We start from the raw sequence: 21,018 nt of genomic DNA, 5'->3' as shown, positions 1-21,018 counted from the left end.
TCAAAGGGAAGCTCATTACTTTTCGATGCGAGATCGGGATGCCTTAGAACACGCACCTATAAAGCGAGATATAAGAAGGAAGAAGAAGCATGTGCTTGCTGCGGTAAAGCTAGGGAAACTATGGAGCATGTTTTATTAGAACGTGAAGACGTCTGCCCAGCGGTAACCATTTAGGCACCACTGACTTCCTTGAAGCCCTTGGGTTCAGCGGAAGCAGTGGTAAAGCAAACAGGTCCGCAATAGACATTAGTAAGAGACGATTGGAGGATTGGTGGAAGAAAAGTAGGGAAACGACAAAAGACGGAGACGTACAAAAGCACAGTTCGCAATAGAGGAACAGAAAGTTTGAACGTGGTAGTTCAAAGCGTTTTTTTTTTCATTTTTTTTCGTTGGTCAACCTAGGTGGGATATTAGGCAGCATAGTAGCAAGAGCTTGGTGGCGCAACCCACCGCCCCGTTCCGAAGGGAACGCTCATAACATCCATCCATCCATCCAAGGGGGAGACGGAGCTCCAGGGACCCGGCGCACCCATGGACTAATAAGCGGAAACGGAGCAGGGACCCAAACAATGTAAGCTTTGGCAGTGGGGTTTCTCAGGCAAAAGATAATAAGGATGAGGAGAATTATAAATTAAGGAAAGAGGTTGGGGAGCTTAAAGCGGCGATTAATTAGCTAAATCAAGAGTTGCATAGACCGAAATTGGAATTGAATGAATGTTTGATGTTTTATGGCGCAAGGGCCAAGTATGGCCAAAGAGCGCCATGTCTGTGGTAATGACTTCGCAGTGTAATCATGAGTTCAATGAAGTTGGTGTGACGTGGCTGTAAGAGGCCTTAATAATGGTCGCGCTAAAGTGCATAAAATATGTATAATAAGAATATGGCGATGACTTATGACGTTTACTATGAACATTAAGATGCATTTAAACAGAATGATACGATGTGTGAAAATATGTAAGGTTATAATATATGCTAGAGCACTACTGTCTCCTTAGAGCCCTTGAAAAACAAGGGCCTGGAGGCATGTGCTATGCAAAAACTGTTATCGCAGTGGCATCCTCTGGGGCGAGGATGCTCTACGAATTAAATGGGCATATAACGTGTAGTACGACATTATTTAAAAAGTTGAGGACTGCCTCGGTGTCAAAAAGCGGTTCCTTATCAAGAAACATAGCCGGGTGTAGAGGGATGTAATGATGGTAAGCAAGTGGAAAATGTTTCTTTTTCTCCGTTTCGGCTTCCCGACACTCCAGGAGCACGTGGAGGACGGTAAGCCTCTCACCGCATCTACCACCGGTTGGAGGTTCACTTCCAGTAAGCAGATAATTATGGGTGTCAAATGTGTGTCCTATTCTGAGGCGACAGAATAGGACATCTGTTCGCCAAGATCTTGTTGGGGAGGGCCAAAAACCTAACTGTGGCACCAGTGGCTAGGCGGATAGCTAGATGATGAACAGGATCCAGCATCCTTAGCGCGCTCTGGGTGGCAGAGTTATGCACTACGGCCCCACAATCCAATCGTGACCGTATTAGGCTCTTGTAGAGATTCATTAGACACTTTCTGTCCCTACCACACGTAGTCTTGGATAGAAGTTTCATGAAGTTCATTGTTTTTAGACATTTTTCTTTCAGATATTTGATGTGTGAGATGCAAGTGAGTCTATCGTCAAGTATAATACCTAGGAATTTGTGCTCTTTGCTGATAGGAATTTGTTGTCCACACGGTTCCAAGCAAGGATCCGGGACCAGGCCTCTCTTTCGTGTAAAAAGAACACAAGAACTTTTGTGAGGATTGATTTTAAAACTGTTTTTCTCGGTCCATTTTGATACATTGTTCAAACCATGCTGTACCTGTCTCTCGCACACTGCGAGGTTACAGGATTTAAAAGCTATTTGAATGTCGTCCACATAGATAGAGTAAAAAATGGCCGGTGATAATGAAGCACGAAGCGTGTTCATCTTCACTATAAAGAGCGTGCAGCTAAGCACGACTCCCTGGGTACACCAGTCTCTTGTGCAAAAGGACGTGACAGTGCATTGCCGACTTTTACACGGAATGTGCGATTGGACAAAGAGCTTTCTATGAGGTTTAGCATATTACCATGAATGCCCATTTCTGACAAGTCTCTCAAGATTCCGTAGCGCCACGTTGTGTTGTATGCCTTCTCCATAACGAGGAATACGGATAGAAAAAACTGTTTGTGTACAAATGCGTCACGGATGTTTCCTTCGATGCGTACAAGATGGTCAGCTGTGGAGCGCCCTTCTCTGAAACCACACTCATAGGGATGAAGCGTGTTGTTCAGTTCAAGGGAATGTATGAGTCTGCGATTAATCATTTTTTCAAATACCTTACAAAGGCAACTTGTGAGGGCTATCGGGCGGTAACTTGCCACTGAGGAAGGGTCTTTGCCTTTTTCAAAAGAGGTACCACAATGGCTTGTTTCCATGCGGTTGGAAGGTATCCCACAGCCCAAATAGTGTTAAAAACTGCCAGTAGTGTAACTTGCGTGTCATTGTGTGGGTTTTTGATCATTTCATACATTATTCTGTCAGATCCAGGTGCAGAGCTCTTGCATGCGCTCAAGGCAGCTCTGAACTCTGCAATACTAAAAGTACGGTTGTATTGTTGATTCTGACGACATTTTCTGTTAAAAGGCTTACGTTCTTCTATTTGTATGTATTTGAGAAAGGATTGTGAATAATTTGTTGAACTTGACACGCTCTCAAAATACTCCCCAGGTGAGTCTGCGTGGTCTTGCAGTGTATTGCCCTGTGTGTTTACCAGAGGGAGTGAATATGTTTGCCGCCCTCTAATCCTATTAACCCTGTTTCAGGCTTCGGTCTCATCTCTGAACGAGTTAATACTCAAAAAAACTTGTGCCAACTTTCTCTTTTGGCCTGTCGGCAGTTTCGCCTGCCTTGGGACTTTACTTCTTTAAAGTTCATAAGATTCTCTGCTGTGGGAGAAGCGCGTAGCAACCCCCACGCCTTGTTCTGATTCTTACGCGCGATCCTACATTCGCTGTTCCACCACTGTACACATCGTTTGCATGCCAGACCACTTACTTCGGATATGCATTTTGCTGCGGCATCTATTATGAATGATGTAAGATACTCCAGAGCAGCATCAATTTCTAAAGAAGACATGTCGGCCCATGAGATGTTAGTGAGAGTTCGAAATTTCTCCCAGTCGGCTGCGCCTATCTTCCACCTAGGAGCTTGTGGAGGATATTCGTTTTCTTTAGATGTTCTTATCACTATAGGGAAGTGGTCGATCGCGTAAGGATTGTTCGTAACTTCCCATTCGAGTTCGGGCAGTATGGACGGGGAAACTATGCTAAGATCTATTGAAGAAAAGGTTTTATTTGCTAGGGAGTAATACGTGGGTTTCTTCATATTCAGCAAGCACGCACCTGAAGAAAAAAGGTACTGTTCAACAAGACGACCCCGCGCGTCTATACGAGAGTCGCCCCACAGGCAGCTGTGCACATTGAAATCGCCAAGAACAACTAAGGTTCTGGCAATTCGTCTATAAATTATTGAAATTCATGTTTGTTTAATTTGTAGTGTGGGGGTACGTAAAACGAGCAAATGGTGACGAGTTTATTTAGAAGAACAGCTCGAACCGCCACTGCTTCAAGGGGCGTTTGTAGCTGTAAAGGCTGACACGAAATACCTTTATGAATAAAAATGGCAACACTGCCTGATGATACGACAGCGTCATCGCGATCTTTGCGAAACTTGACATACGGTCGGAAAAAGTTTGTGTGTTATGGTTTTAGGTGTGTTTCCTGTAGACACAGCACTTTTGGATTGTGTTTTTGGATAAGCTCTTCCACGTCATCAAGGTTCCTAAGAAGACCTCTGACGTTCCATTGAATTATCTGTGTAGCCACATTGGAAGTAAATAGGTGCTGTGTATACGGAAACAGAAGTATTAATTACAGAAATTTCAGAGATTATATTACAGAGCTCTTTCGAGGCCCTGTAACCGGGGTTTTGCCCTTTCTGGAGCGTTCGAGGGAGCCTCGCCGTTCCTTAGGCGCTTGGTGCGCCATGGGGACAGGCGTAGTGTCCATTGCCGCTAGCGAGGCTCCGGACACGTGCTCTTGCGAGCGACAAGTTTTCAGAGGGAGTCCCGCCTTGGAAGGGCAAGACTCCTGCGCCCACCAGCCCGGAGGTCGATGGGGCTCCCTGAGGGATTTGGCGGCGCCGGCTGTTGCCAGCGCTGGAAGGAGCCGGGGAGGTTGGCGCAGCCTCGGCTGCGCCCACCTTCGGGGTCGAAGGTCCCTTCTGCTCGGTTGGCGGAGCAGCGCTAGCTGCGACCACCGTGGGGGCGGACGGCGTAACTGCCGACTCACTGCTTGTGGGTCGGACAGCCGCCGGAGGCCGTTGTGACGCTGCCCCCTGGCGCGTCACTTCGGCAAAGCTTTTCTTTGGCAGGTATGCTACCCGCCTTCGTGCCTCTTTGAACGATATATTCTCTTTTACTTTTATCGTTACAATTTCTGTTTCCTTCTTCCAGGAGTAGCACGACCGCGAGTACGCGGCATGATCCCCGTCACAGTTTACACAGTGGAGAGAGTTCTTACAAGCTTCAGTGGCGTGTTCAAGGGCACTTCATTTCGCACATGTTTGGCGGCCTCGGCAGCTCTGCGAACTGTGGCCGAAACGCTGGCATTTGAAACATCTTAGGGGATTCGGCACATATGGTCTGACACGGAGCTTGATGTACCCGGCCTCTACAGACTCGGGCAGAATACTTGAACCAAATGTGAGTATTATGTGCTTCGTTTGAATTTCTTTTCCATCCCTTTTCATCCTAATTCTTCTCACATTGACAACATTCTGCTCACTGAAGCCCTCCAGGAGCTCAGCCTCTGTCAGCTGGAGCAAATCATCATCCGAGACAACGCCGCGGGTGGTGTTCAGAGTGCGGTGTGGAGTTACTGTCAATGGAACATCCTCAAATGATACTAAACTGGGCAACTTTTCGTGTTGTTTCTGATCATGCAGCTCTAACAGGAGATCACCACTTGCCAGCCTTGATACCTTGTAGCCTGGATCAAGGACATCAGTTAAGGACTTGGAAACTAGAAAAGGGGAAATGTTTCGTACTTGTTTATCGGATTTTTCTGAATGGATCACATGCTAACGTGGGAAGTTCGGGCTTTGGCGTCCGAAGAACTGGAAAACATCTTCGGTGCGCCCTCTTTTCTGAGGGCGATCGGGAAGGCGAGGAAAGGAGCTGGCCATAGACAGAGTTCAATTTCGGCAATAACGCCAGCCACCCACCATGGAGCCCTACAAGGGGACACTACAGGGACTGTATGAACAGGTCCTGTAAACGCCAGCTGTACGTCATCACTATAACCAAATATGAAATAACCTAGGTTGGCTATTCACACAAGGTTAACCCTTGCTGCCTGGAAAATTGGAAGTAAAGGGAAGCCAGAAGAAGACAGGAAAGGTGGAAAGTGAGAGAAAGACGAAGGCTGGAGGGAGAGAGAGACAGGAAAAGGCAACTACCGATTTCCCCCGGGTGGGTCAGTCCGGGGGTGCCGTCTATGTGAAGCAGAGGCCTAAGGGGTGTGTTGCCTCCGCCGGGGGGCCTTAAAGGTCCAAACACCCAGCATCAGCTCAAGCCTCAGGATCCCCCTTTCCCCAGACATGGCTAAGCCGCGCACGGCTACACGCGGGAGGGTCCAACCCTCGTGTGCTCGGGTACGTGGTGTCGCAACACACCAAACGCCTGCTGACGCAGACGCCCCTGCGGGGGACCGAAATTGGAGGCGTATACGGTATCCCCCTCCCCCATAACTCGGAACCAAAAGTGATATCGAAACCAACCCGCCTGGCCCCTAAGGCTGCGACTACCATGCAGCCTGCGACACCGGCGGAGGAAAAGATGATTATCGAATCGGCTAGACCACCCCTAATGAAACGCAGAGGGGAAGACGTTGATCCGTTGGTGGCACTAGAGAAAAGATTAGAAGCCCAAATAGAAGCTCAATTAGATTTTTCCATGGCCCAACTTATGGGAGCAATATAGCCGACTCAAAGCCAGATTCATGCCCTTACGGACGAAGTACAAAAGCAAAGGGCAGAATCGGAGAATGGCAACGGATAGCGAAGGAACAACTCGACCAGCTCCAACATGGCCAGAGGCCCGTCAAGTGAGTCTTTAATCTGGTAGTGGAACTATCGCGGCTTCCAACGCAAGTGGGCGTTAGTGCAACACTACTTGACGCTATTAGATGAGAAACCGCTAGCTATAGCCCTGCAGGAGATGGGTAAAGCAGCACAACTCTAGGGAAACCAAGCTTTTTCAAGTGACAGAGGTGAGAAATTATGCGTCACAACATTGATTAAGAGGAATATTGTGGCAATCGAGCACGAAATGAACTCGAGAGTCACTGAGGCAGTGCTACTGAAAATTCTTACGGGACAAAAAGAGGACCCAAGCGTGTTCCTCTTAAATTTGTACAGTACTCTACAGCAGAGAAAGGCGAGATTCAGGGCCCTCTTTTGCAAAGCTATTCAGGCACCCTGTACTAACCCTTGGCTAATAGTCGGTGACTTTAATGCGGCGCACCCGGAGTGGGGTTACGCTAAATAAGACCCAAAAGGCACGCAGCTATGGGAGGACGCGCACGAGCTAGGACTCACCCTACACATGGACCCTAGTAGTCCAACCAGGATGGGTAACAGCGTGAGCGCACACGCCTCTCCTGAACTGAGCTTCTCTCAAAATGTGACAGATCTGAATTGGAAAAACTCGGAGCACAATTTCGGAAGTGATCGTTTCATTGTGGCCTCAATCCTTGAAGAAGGGGTGAAGACGCATCATGCTCGTCAACCGAGGGTCACCGAAAGGGGATTATTAAGGGTGAAGCGAGAGAAAGCTGTCATAGGGAGAATCACAAACATAGAAAAATGGACGGAGGTGATCACGCGTCACGTAGAAGAGGCAACCAAGACGCTTGAAGGGGATCGCTTGAAGGGGAGGCTTTTGATAATGTTAAACACGAAGCGACACTCCACGGTCTCCAAGAAATTAGGCTAGGCGCGCGAACGTTCGACTATGTCAAGCACGTTTTGTCAGACAGAACTGCCTGCATGAAGTTCCAAGACATTGAATCTCCCACACTGAAACTAGAAAGCAGGGGCACGCCGCAGGGCTCGCTTCTCTCCGCGTTCCTCTTCAAGATGGCAATGAGGGGCCTCCCCGAAGTTCTGAGAAGCATACAGGGGCTAAATGTCAGTATGTATGCGGATGACATCACCCTCCGGACCAACCAGGGGAACGATGCGAGCATCGAGGAGCGCCTGCAGGCAGTGGTGGACACTGTCGTGGACCATGCTGCCAGTAGGCGTTTCTCATGCTCTCCGCGAAAATTGGAATTATTAGTCTACAACCCAAAGTCACTCAGGTGCAAGCGCAGCTGGCAATTTGACATTAAAGTAGTTCCAAAGGTAAACAAATCAGAATCTTGGGGCTTTTCATACAGGAAAGTGGATATAATAATGGGGCAATAAAAATCTAGAGGGATGTGCCATGCAAGCCCTTGGCATATTTGGAAAGGTCGCGCTGAAAGCACGAGGCCTGAAGGAAAGAAGCTTGCTTAAATTAACCCAAGCATACGTAATAAACCGCGTGTGTTATGCCACGCCTTACTTAAACATCAGGTCAGAGGAGAGGAGGAAACTCGACTCGCTCATTCGACTTCGGCGCACCAATTAGCACCTTCACAGTGAAGCTCCTCTCTATGAGAGTGCAGAATACCTGGGACTAAATAGCGGAGGCTGTCAGAATTTCACAGTTCGAAAGTTTAAGCCGAACGACCACGGGCAGAGCTATCCTCGAATTCGTAGGCCTGCAAACAGATAGGGGTCTACGAGGCAACCAGACATCGCGCAGGACTACCGAGAAAATCTAATCATTTCCCCCCTCCCTCGTAACATGCATCCCATATTCAACACAGAGAGGAGTGAAAAGAGAGCAGAAGCACTAATCAAACGTTTCGATTCGATGGGCAGCAAGTCGGTTACGTACGTCGACGCCGCAAGGGGCAAGTCGGGCGCAGCGGTCGCCTCGGTGGTCGACGGCCGAGGGGCCACCGCACGGGCCGCCGCCATTAGAAGCCGCAACACGGAAACGGCTGAAGAAGTTGCGATAGCGCTTGCTTGCGTTGGAACAGAAGCAAATGTCATAATTAGCGTACCAAAACGACTGTCTGGAATTTTGAAAAGGTAGGATCTCACCGGAAGTGGCAAGGGTTCTCACTAGTAGACGGCTAAACAGAAAAATTAGCTTAATTTGGAACCCCGCCACACGTCCGTTCCTGGCAACGAGGCGGCCCACGAGTTAGCCCGAGCTCTCTACTTCCTGGTCGCTGTGGAGACGCCCGACTGCCGGAGCATGGACGAGCGTCTGCAAAATTATACGGAGAATCTAGAAAATTATCGGCTACGCAGGATACTGGTGGCACCCCTGGATAGAAGTCCAAACAATAGAGAGGCAGTCGCATGGCGGCGCTTGCAAGCTGAGAACTTCGTAAACCCGGTCTGTGCATACCATGTTATACATAATCTGGGAATGCGCTAGCTCCCCGGGGCTAAAGCAAACATAAATTGTAGAGAGGCCTGAGAAGCCCTGCTGCGGAGCGAGGACACTACTCCCCAGCAACAGGCCATCCGCCTGTCTGAAGAAGCCGCGAAGAGTCAAGACCTCTTTGCTCGCTTCTAATGGCGGAGGTCCCGGCCCCCGTACCCTAGGCCTGTGTGCGGTGGATAAGGGGGCATCCTTATCCGGCGGTACAATAAAGTTGCTATCATCATCATCATCGACTCACGCCCGTAAATCTACCCTCGCCTCACGCATTAATGCGATGCGCCTTCCTGGCGCATTACCGCTGTTTACATGAATGCGATGCGCTAGAAATGTGACGCGATGCGCCACTTTCGGTTTCGTGTAAACGCGGCTCCTGTCAAGATACGGTGCGCGCGACTGCGCGAAGCCGTGCACAGTTCACACTTGTTGAAGCCGCCCCTCTCCTCCCTCCCGCATTGCCTCCCCGCGTCGAGCCGCGGTTCCCCTTGCTCCCGGTCGCGAAATACGCAGTTGCTGCCTCCCTCCCAACCCCCCAACCCCACGCCCTTCCGCGCGACGAAAGACGGCGCGTATGATTTCCGCTTTCTCCTTCGCGCGCTCCAGATTGAGCCGAGATCGCCGGTTTCCCTCACGTGCTTTCACTCGCACTTACAGCATACGTCACGGCACACGGCATACGTCATATGGCATACGTCATGCGGCAACGGTGTTATCGCCCTTGGACATTATAGTGAACATCACGGCGACGGCGACGGTAAAAATGCGCCTAGAGTGTTATATAATTGCCATCGCAATAAAATTTCGCATAATTCTTCATATTTACTTGTAATTAGGCGTAATATAAAAATACTCTAAGGAGCGCCACATGACGGCAAACCATGTGCCATTGGTTTGGTTGACCACGTTTTTAAAATCCTTCGTGCAAGCTATGTGTAACACCCTGTATATGTGGTATAATCTTTTCCTGAATTGCTGTATTTATTCAATGATAATGTGAAAAAATATGTTCATGTTTCTTTATTTTTTTAATGTGTATTTGATGCTTGTTGTTTAACATTATATTGACACGTGTAGTTGTTTATGTTTCTGTGGTGACCGCTTTTCACCTGTTACCAAATGTGAAACGCTATAGTTCAATGGTCAGCGCAAGACGCACCTGCGTTATTTGGAACTCACGCGAATGTTATCGCTCATTCTGTTTGTTGTTTATATCTTGCCGAAGCGTGCATTATCCGATTACATGCGAGACATGAACTGCGTAGTACTTTCTGGAAACCACGTGGGCACGTGGGATTACACTACAACCTTCGACGAGTAGCGTGTAAAAGCCGACAGGCTGGACCCGCAAATGAAATTCCGACGATCGCCGACTGTGTTCGCGGACATCGTTGCGCTTTGAGTGTAACATGCTTTTACCAAAAATAGACACACATATTTATTTAACCATGTTTTGGATTGTGTAGCCTTTTTATCTGATTACGATCAGTGTGCTACGTGAACAAGTGAACTCACTTTCCTCGTAATTGTTGCACTTGTCCCTTAGCCAGCAACTTAGGGGAAGCCCAGTTTAGATAAGGAAACAGACACATGCTGTCCGATGAACTAGCAAAAGCATTTTGTTATGCGACTGTGAAACCTTTGGGCCTTATTGTGTTAGCTAAAAAAAAAAAAAAAACTCGAATAGAGCTCAAGAGAAACACTCACGCAAATGTCTTCAATTTGGCACATGTTGCCCCAGACAGGGTAGTTCGCCTCGATGAGTTCGCACGTTTGCCAGCACTGTCAATATAAAAAAAAAATGACGAGTTAAGTGATCACTGAGCAAATAGAGAAACGAAGCACAAATCTTAGGAAGAGACCAGACATCATGACATGTTTATGCCTGTTAAACTGTCCCTACTTCGCCGAACATGCAACTATTTCTCGGCTGGTGAAAGAAGGAACTTCCTTTACTCGATTTTATTTCTTCGTTTTCATCAGCCACTCACGAACAGACATTTCTAGTAATAATCTAATCGCTGCTTTAACGTAACATTGGTTTCAATAATGGCTGATTTTTCTGCCGAGTGTGTCAGCTGTTATACCCGTCATGCCAGGGTATCTGCTCCGTCTACGACTGGAGACATTGCCGTGCATGTCGCCACTGGACCACAGGGTTAAAACCACTGAGTTATAAAACTGACATCATTATTGCACCCGACCAAAGCTCCACACTTGTGTGATAGCCTAAAGAGGGGAAGAAAGCTTTAACCTAACCAACCAATGGGGGCATTTATGTACGCATCAAAATGCAAGATTCCCAGTTTTACTATGCTCTGCACATTACAACAAAACACAATTTGTTTTTCACCAACAAAATAAGATGAACGAGGTGGTAGACAAGCGAAAGTGCTTGACAAATTAGGTTTCCACCCCAATTACAGCAGGCAGCGGCAGGAGACGATTGACATTCTCGCTATGAATAAGAAAGGGAATGCTGGTAAGCTTGCCCAGTATATAATAATAATGAAAAAAAAAATTGCACATCACCTTGCGCAGTTGACGAAAAAAAGAAAACAAGACGAAGAAGACTAATGGCGAGTTTGTAAGTGAGAAACAGATCATATAGAAGAACATTGTTCATAAAAAAGATTACAATCTTGAAATGATCATATTTATGAAATTGGCGCTGAGGTGGCCAACCTTATTAATGAAACAATTCATGCAAGGCCGAGTTACTGAAGTTGTCCACATTATTGTGTATCTTGATAATTTCTTTATAGCTTTTGGCAACTATTATACTAAAGTTTTCCACCCACAGTTTCTTCTTACTGCTGATAACAACCAGTGTGATTTGCAGTGGTGTGAGTACGGCGGATCATTCAAATGCAGTGGAGCTAAGCGAGAAATATTTCCAAGCGCGTGTCTTCTTTGTTTCTACAGGTGTGTAATAGTTTCATACTAAAAGCAGCTCAAGACGAACGGCAACGCAATACAGAGACGTACACAGGACAGCGCCTGTCCTGTGTACCTCTCTGTCTTGTGCTGCCATTTCTCTTGCGCTGCGTTTATTAAGAAGATCAACCAAGTTGCCCACTTTACCCCTTTATCGTAATAATTTACATGTGTGCAAGGAAAATACGGGCATATTTCTTTGCCCTTTATTTATTTGTTTTGTCGAGTGTTACCCTGGTGTTAACAACAATGCGATGAGCACATTTCTCAAGGATGACTACTTTTTCATGATTAGTTTCTATAGTAGTCCTCCATACCAGTGTACTGTAATTCATATGCGAGCAGACTAAAGCATGAAGGAGACCAAAGCATTCGCATGAGTACGCCAGGGTATCCTTGATATTCAGAATATGCCCATGAAGAACTGTTTCTACGAGTAAGAAATACGATACTCGAAGCAATATGGCGAACATGTGCCACATTTCCAATATTTTATTGTTTTAAAGTTAACAGAATGGCATCATAAGAAGATGCATATTTTTGACAAGCTGGTACTTCAGGAAAAGACAGAGTTAGCTCTGCGTGCTTGATCCTTACTTGCAAAAGAATGTTACCTTACATCACTTTTATCTATATGAAGACCATTTTATGCTTTGTGTCAGTTTGATGTTTTCGTCCTTCTTTTTCACAATCCTAACTTGAATGTGGAGCTATGTGCGTTGTGGGTTTGAAAAATACATATGGCGAACACGGTGCCTGTGAACATCTCCCTTGCATAAAGTTAACGATGGCCTACGACAGCGCCGAGGATGGACGCTTCTCTATCACCTTCAAAGCTAAGTTGCAGCCTCTCAAGTCGGATGACACTTTGAATTATTAAATTTAGGGAAGGCTGCCTTTTAGCGCTCAAGTCTTAATGAAATACGCATGTCCCTTTGTCTCTAAAAATTAATTATGGAGTTTGACGTACCGAAACCACTTTCTCAGCTTGAGGCACGTCGTAGGGCGGTGACTCTGGAAAGTTGGGCAACCTGGGGTTTTTAACGCGCAGCTAAATCTAACTAGAAGGGTTCTTTCGCATTACGCCCCCATCGAAACGCGGCTGCCTTGGCTACGTATTTCACTGAAAGTAAGCAAATGTGTCGTGCTTGTTTCTTGTTTAAATGTTCTTGCTGTTTGCTATAGTTTCAGAAAATAATTGCTCCCGTTGATGTTGTGAAACACCTTGCAGTTATTGACTTGTTCACAACAGCAAACTTAAATCGCCAAATTATCGTCATCATCATCATCAGCCTGGTTACGCCCACTGCAGGGCAAATGCCTCTCCCATACTCATCCAACTACCCCAGTCATGTGTTAATTGTGGCCATGTTGTCCCTGCAAACTTCTTAATCTCATTCACCCATCTTTCTGCCACACCTTCTACGCTTCCTTTCTCTTGGAATGCAGTCCGTAAACCTTAATGACCATCGGTTATCTTCCCCTCCTCATTACATGTCCTGCCCATGCCCATTTCTTTTTCTTGATTTCAACTAAGATGTCATTAACTCGCATTTGTTCCGTCACCCAATCTGCTCTTATCCCATAACATTACACCCATCATTAATCTTTCCATAGCTCGTTGCATCGTCCTCAATTTAAGTAAACCGCTTTTCGTAAGCGTCCACGTTTCTGCCCCGTACGTGATTACTGGTAAGACACAGCTTTTATACACTTTTCTCTTGAGGGATAATGACAACATGCTGTTCATGATCTGAGAATGCCTGCCAAACGCACCCCACCCCATTCTTATTCTTCTGATTATTTCAGTCTCTTCATCCGGATCCGCTGGGACTATCTGTCCTAGGTATATGTACTCCCTTACCACTTCCAGTGCCTCGCTACCTATAGTAAACTGCTGTTCTCTTCCGAGACTGTTAAACAATATTTTAGTTTTCTGCAGATTAATTTTTATACCCACTCTTCTGCTTTGCCTCTCCAGGTCAGTGAGCATGCATTGCAATTGGTCCCCTGAGTTACTAAGCAAGGCAATATCATCAGCGAATCGCAAGTTACTAAGGTATTCTCCATTAACTCTTATCCCCAGTTCTTCCCAATCCAGGTCTCTGAATACTTCCTGTATGAACAGTGTGAATAGCATTGGGCAGATCGTATCTCCCTTCCTGACGCCTTTCTTTATTGGAATTTTGTTGCTCTTTTTATGGAGGACTACGGTGGCTGGGGAGCCGCTATAGATGTCCTTCAGTATTTTTACATACGGCTCGCCTACAACCTGATTCCATAATGCCTCCATGGCTCCTGAGGTTTCAACTGAATCAAACGCTTTCTCGTAATCGATGAAAGTCATATATAAGGGTTGCTTATATTCTGCACATTATCCTATCACCTGATTGATAGTGTGAATATGGTCTCTTGTTGAGGAGCCTTTACGAAATCCTGCCTGGTCCTTTGGTTGACAAAAGTCCCCTTTCTTATAGATTGGGATTATGTTGGCGTTCTTGCAAGATTGCGGTACGGTCGAGGTCATGAAGCAATGCGTATACAGAGTGGCCAGTTTCTCTAGAACAATCTGCCCACCATCCTTCAACAAATCTGCTGTTACCTGATCCTCCCCAGCTGCCTTCTCCCTTTGCGTAGCTCCCAAGGCTTTCTTTACTTCTTTGGCCGTTACGTGCTGGATGTCAAATGCCTCTGGACTATTCTCTTTACATTATCGCCGTGGGTGCCACTGTTACTGTCTAAATCTCTATAGAACTCCTCAGCCGCTTGAACTGTCTCATTCATATTAGTAATGATATTGCCGGCTTTGTCTCTTGATGCATACATCTGATTCTTGCATATTCCTATTTTCTTCTTCACTGTTTTTAGGCTTCCTCCGTTTCTGATAGCATGTTCAAATCTATCCATATTTTCCTTCCTTATGACGCTTAACACTAAAACGTTATCTAGTGAGGCTAGCCTAGCAGCGCTATTGGAGGAATTAGAGGGTAGTAAATGGGATATAATAGGGCTCAGTGAAGTTAGGAGGACAAATGAAGCATATACAGTGCTAAAAAGCGGGCACGTCCTGTGCTACCGTGGCTTAGCAGAGAGACGAGAACCCGGAGTCGGATTCCTGAATAATAAGAATATAGCTGGTAACATACAGGAATACTATAGCATTAAGGAGAGGGTGGCAGGCAGTGTTGTGAAACTTAATAACAGGTACAAATTGAAGGTCGTACAGGTCTACACATCTACATCCAGTCATGATGACCAGGAAGTGGAAAGCTCCTATGAAGACATAGAATCGCCGATGGGTAAAGTCAAAACAATATACACAATACTGATGGGTGACTTCAATGCCAAGGTAGGCAAAAAGCAGGCGGGAGACAAGTCAGCGGGGGAATATGGCATAGGCACTAGGAATAGCAGGGGAGAGTTACTAGTAGAGTTTGCGGAACAGAATAATATGCGGATAATGAATACTTTCTTCCGGAAGCGGGATAGACGAAAGTGGACGCGGAGGAGCCCGAATTGCGAGACTAGAAATGAAATAGACTTCATACTCTGCGCTAACCCTGGCATCATACAAGATGTGGACGTGTTCGGCAAGGTGCGCTGCAGTGGCCATAGGATGGTAAGAACTCGAATTAGCCTAGATCTGAGGAGGAAACGGAAGAAACTGGTACATAAGAAGCCGATCAGTGAGTTAGTGGTAAGAGGGAAAATAGAGGAATTCCGGTTCAAGCTTCAGAACAGGTATTCGGCTTTAACTCAGGAAGAGGACCTTAATGTTGAAGCAATGAACGACAATCTTATGGGCATCATTAAGGAGTGTGCAATAGAAGTCGGTGGTAACTCCATTAGACAGGATACCAGTAAGCTATCGCAGGAGACGAAAGATCTGATCAAGAATTGCCAACGTATGAAAGCCTCTAACCCTACAGCTAGAATAGAACTAGCAGAATTTTCCAAGTTAATCAACAAGCGTAAGACAGCTGATACAAGGAAGTATAACATAGATAGAATCGAACATGCTCTCAGGAACGGAAGAAGCCTACAAGTAGTGAAGAAGAAACTAGGAATTCGCAAGAATCAGATGTATGCGCTGAGGGACAAAGCCGGCAATATCGTTACTAATATAGACGAGATAGTTCAAGTGGCTGACGAGCTTTATAGAAATTTATACAGTACCACTGGCACCCACGACGGTAATGGAAGAGAGAATAGTCTAGAGGAACTTGAAATCCCACAAGTAACGCCGGAAGAAGTAAAGAAAGCCTTAGAAGATATGCAAAGAGGGAAGGCAGCGGGGGAGGATCAAGTAACAGGAGATTTGTTGAAGGATGTTGGGCAGATATTTTTAGAAATACTGGCCACCCTGTATACGCAATGCCTCATGACCTCGAGCGCACCGGAAACTTGGAAGAACGCTAACATAATCCTAATCCATAAAAAAGGGGACGCCAAAGGCTTGAAAAATTATAGACTGATCAGGTTACTGTCCGTTGCCTACAACCTATTTACTATGGTAATTGCAAATAGAATCAGGAACACCTTACCCTTCTGTCAAGCAAAGGACCAGGCAGGAGTCCGTAAAGGCTACTCAGCAATAGACCATATTCACTCTATCAATCGGGTGATAAACAAATGTGCGGAATATAACCAACGCTTATATATAGCTTTCTTTGATTACGAGAAGGCGTTTGATTCCGTCCAAACCTCAGCAGTCATGGAGGCATTACGGAATCAGGGTGTAGACTAGCCATATGTAAAAGTACTGAAAGATATCAATAGCGGCTACACAGCCACCGTAGTCTTCCATAATGAAAGCCACACAATCTCAATAAAGAAAGGCGTCAGGCTGGGAGATACTATTACAATATCGGTAGATGCCCGAGAGACGAGCCACCGCGAGAACGACGACGAAGTGGGTCTGTGAACTTGGCGCGAGAAAATGTCAGCCTGGCACTCTGGCTCCAGTCCAGTGTAAATAGCTTGTAAATAGCCTCTTCCGTCTGTGTCTTTCTACACGTAACATTCTGGTGGAGGTGAGTGATCCCCGTCCTCACCACGGAACTCCGGAGTGGTCGGAACATCGAGCTTGTCACCATGCCTACCGGTGATGATCCCGCCTCTGCAACGGCTTCGGCTTGTCCGACTGCTCCCGTCGTCACGGTTGCCCAACATGGCGACCCTGGTGTGTTCTCTGGCCTGGAGGGACAGGACGTTGACGAATGGATCAAGCTATATGAACATGCCAGCGCTAATAACAGGTGGGACCCAACCATTATTCTCGCCAATGTCATCTTTTATCTCGGCGGCACCTCACGCGTGTGGCACCAGACGCATGACGACGAGATAACCAGTTGGGACAATTTCAAAGAAAAGCTCAGGGAACTGTTCGGCGACCCCATTGGCCGCAAGGTTGCCGCGAGAAAGGCTCTTGCGTCTCGTGTTCAGACATCTACAGAGCCGTACATTTCATACATCCTCGACGTGTTGGCTCTATGCCGAAAAGCTGACGACGCTATGTCTGAAGCTGATATAGTGTCACATGTTCTAAAAGGCATCGCCGACGACGCTTTCAATTTCCTTGTTTTCGGCAACGTCTCGACAATCGACGCCATCATCAAAGAATGCCGTCGCCTTGAACAAGCTAAGAGCCGCCGTATCACACACCACATCACGTGGCTACCCAACACTGCAGCTACGTCGACATGTGAGGGTCAACCACGTCAGGCTACCACCTTGACCACGTCACCCGTATTGTTCGCCGCGAGCTCGAGGCCGCCTGTTTGCCAGCTTTCGCCGCGACCCCTCCCAATCGGCCAGAAACCGCGATTGCAATGATTCAGGCCGTAGTCAGACAGGAATTTGAGAACATGGGTCTGAACTCCGTGTGTACAACGTCTCAACCCAACGTTCCCCAGTTCTCTACCAGCCTTCCTCGTCGCCGGCAGTCTTTTTCTACCATATCTCGCCGCAACCCGTCAGAATGGCGTACCCCTGATGACAGGCCAATCTGCTTCCACTGCTGTCGCATCGGCCACGTCGCTCGTCACTGCCGCAACCGATGGCCACCACCTCCTCGCACATACGCCGCCACTTATTCCCGCACTTTTGGACCTTCTGTTCACTATGCCACCCGCCATGAACTCACTGTTGCTGATGCCCCTGCTCCGAACAGCCGCTCGCCCTCACCTCGACGTCATCAGTCTCGTTTGCCCCAACCCCGCCGCTTCTCGTCGCCGCCTATCGCCTCCCGGAACCAGCCGGAAAACTAGGCACTGCAGCTTCTGGAGGTGAAGCTGCGTTGTCGACCCTGCCCTCAAATCCTCTGCTCACGTTACCAACGAAACAAAACCATCTTGATGTTGACGTTGACGGCTATCCTGTCACTGCACTCATCGATACAGGCGCACATCTTTCTATTATGAGTGCTGCCTTCCGACGACGACTCAAAAAGCTCCTCACCCCAGCGTCGGCACACGTCGTCCGCGTTACGGATGGCGGTACTGTGCCTATCATTGGCATGTGTGCGGTACGAGTCAGCAATGCCGGCCGCCACACGCCTGTCCTCTTCACCGTTATTGCCCATTGCCCCCCACGACCTAATTCTCGGCCTCGACTTTCTCTCCGCGCATTCTGCCCTTATTGGCTGCTCTACCAGTACCCTTCGCCTTGAGTTGCCGATTCTCGCAAACCCTTCTGACGCAACCCAGTGCCGCTTACGCCCCACCGGCTTTCTTCGCCTGCCGCCAAAATCAATAGCCTTTATTGAACTGTCGTCTTCCCCACCAGTTCCTGATGGCGAGTACCTCGTCACTCCTCTGCCCGACTTTCCACTACATTATGACGTTACCGTGTCTCACACTATACTTACTATTACTGCGAACCGCACTCGCATACCTATCTTTAACTTTGGATTGGCAAAGCAAATTCTACCGCAAGGTATTTGCCTTGCCAACTTTTATTGTCTCGGCGATCATCATGTGGCAGCGTTATCAACCGATGGTTCTTGCGATCTTCGCAGGCCCCTCGCGCCAGCCTCGGGCACCGACCCAAACATAAAGGAAATGGTTGCGACGGACCTGTCCTCTGCGCAGGTTGAAGACCTTTGCCAAGTATTATCGTCCTACCGAGATATTTTCGACTTCGACGATCGCCCTTTAGGCCGGACGCTCGCGGTCAAGCATCGGATTCTTACTGGCGATGCTGGGCCTATTCACCGACGACCGTATCGAGTTTCTGCGTTGGAACGCCGAGTAATTCAAACTGAAGTGAACAAAATGCTAGAGAAAAACATCATTGACCCTTCTTCATGTCCCTGGGAGTCACTTGTGGTGTTGTTTAAGAAGAAGGACGGCACATGGCGCTTCTGTGTAGACTACCGTCATCTGAACAACATTACTAAGAAGGACGTCTACCCGCTCCCACGTATAGACGATGCCCTTGACTGCCTCCACGGTTCCATCTATTTCACTTCTATTGATCTGCGTTCTGGATACTGGCAGATTGCTGTTGACGATATGGACACAGAAAAAACCGCGTCCATTACACCTGATGGCCTATGTCAATTTAAAGTAATGCCGTTTGGATTATGCAACGCCCCTGCCACCTTTGAGCGTATGATAGACTCCTTGCTCCAAGGTTTCAAATGGTCCACATGCCTCTGCTAACTCGATGCCGTCATCGTCTTCTCGCCAACGTTCGACACTCACCTTGAGCGTCTCACAACTATACTTGATGTATTTCAAAAGGCGAAGCTGCAACTTAACTCGTCCAAATGTCGTTTTGGCCACCGACAAATTACTCTTGTGGGCCATCTCGTTGACGCTTCCGGAGTACAACCTCATCCCGACAAAACTCGCGCTGTCCCAGATTTTCCGGTTCCGAAGACAGCCACAGATGTCCGAAGTTTTGTAGGATTATGCTCGTACTTTGGTCGTTTTGTTCCAGATTTTGCGACAATTGCTAGGCCCCTCACTAATCTTTTGAAGAAAGGCGTACAATTCTCGTGGGGCACTTCAGAAGCCTCCGCCTTCTCTCGTCTCGCCACTCTTCTAGCCTCATCACCCATTCTCGCCCACTTTGACCCTGATGCCCCTACAGAATTGCGTACAGATGCCAGCGGTCACGGCGTAGGTGCCGTCTTAGCCCAGCGTCAGCGTGGCCAGGATCGCGTTATTGCTTATGCGAGCCGCCTCCTAGCACCATCGGAGCGCAACTATTCCATTACGGAACGAGAGTGCATTGCTGTTGTCTGGGCGGTTGCGAAGTTCCGTCCTTGCCTTTACGGTCGCCCTTTTCCGTAGTCACTGACCATCACACTCTCTGTTGGCCGTCATCGCTAAAAGATCCTACAGGCCGGCTGGGTCGATGGGCTTTTTGGCTACAAGAATTTTCATATTCCTTGGTGTACAAGTCTGGCCGCCTGTACAAAGACGCTGACAGCTTGTCGCGTTACCCCATTGACGACTCTGACTCCCCCAATATTGCCAGTGCTTCTTGCGTATTCTCTGTATCACAGCTGCTTCATTTCGCCGACGAGCAACGCCATGACGTCTACACCAGAGCACTCATCGACCGCTTTGAGCACTCTGCGGCCGATGCTGCTCTACGCCTCTTCGTCCTCCGCGACGGTACTCTGTACCGTCGTAACCTTCATCCGGACGGCTATGAGTTCCTACTTGTAATACCTAAACACCTCCGCTCCACCGTTCTAGAAGAGCTCCACAACGCACCAACGGCAGGACATCTCGGCGTATCTCGAACCTATGACCGTGTACGTCGATGTTTTTTCTGGCCGGGTCTTGCCCGTTCCGTACGACGTTACGTCACCGCTTGGGAACTTTACCAACGACGCAAGAATCCTTCCCAGCTCCCCGCTGGTTACCTGCAGCCGCTCGACATCCCTGCCGAGCCCTTTCGTCGTGTCGGCTTAGACCTTCTCGGCCCATTTCCGGAATCTACATCAGGAAACAAGCGGGTTGCAGTCGCGGCGGACTACGCGACCCGCTACGCCGTAGCCCGTGCTCTTCCGACCAGTTGCGCAACTGATGTTGCGGACTTCCTCCTACATGATATCATTTTGATGCATGGTGCTCCGCGTGAATTGCTAACAGACCGTGGCCGTACGTTTTCGGCGAAAGTCATTGACGACATCATGCGGGCCTGCTCCATTCAGCATAAGTTTACTACCTCCTACCACCCTCAAACGAACGGCCTCACTGAGCGTTTGAACCGCACCCTTACAGACATGCTATCCAAATACATTTCAGACGACCACCGTGACTGGGACCTGGCTCTACCCTACATTACTTTGCATACAACTCTTCCCATCTCGAAACTGCCGGCTTTTCCCCGTTTTACCTCTTGTATGGCCGCGAACCGACGCTACTACTAGACACCGTGCTTCCGTCCAGCACAGCTTCAACTTGCGCTTATGCCCGTGATGCAATCGCCCGTGGTGACCATGCTTG

At 47.8% G+C, this 21,018-nt stretch overlaps 1 protein-coding gene across 2 annotated transcripts in view; it reads right to left on the bottom strand.

Annotated features, from left to right (window-relative positions):
• Positions 1-21,018, bottom strand: part of LOC126535533 (uncharacterized) — a 222,482-nt gene that overhangs the window by 149,035 nt on the left and 52,429 nt on the right. For both annotated transcript variants that reach the window (XM_055073186.2, XM_050182346.3), the window contains exon 3: positions 10,322-10,396. In XM_055073186.2, the coding sequence (XP_054929161.2) occupies positions 10,322-10,396 (75 nt within the window). The remainder of the gene's footprint in view (positions 1-10,321; positions 10,397-21,018) is intronic.

Source organism: Dermacentor andersoni, chromosome 7 (assembly GCF_023375885.2).
Source record: "Dermacentor andersoni chromosome 7, qqDerAnde1_hic_scaffold, whole genome shotgun sequence".
NCBI classification, from domain to species: domain Eukaryota; kingdom Metazoa; phylum Arthropoda; class Arachnida; order Ixodida; family Ixodidae; genus Dermacentor; species Dermacentor andersoni.
This window is presented reverse-complemented; position numbering and strand designations above follow the sequence as displayed.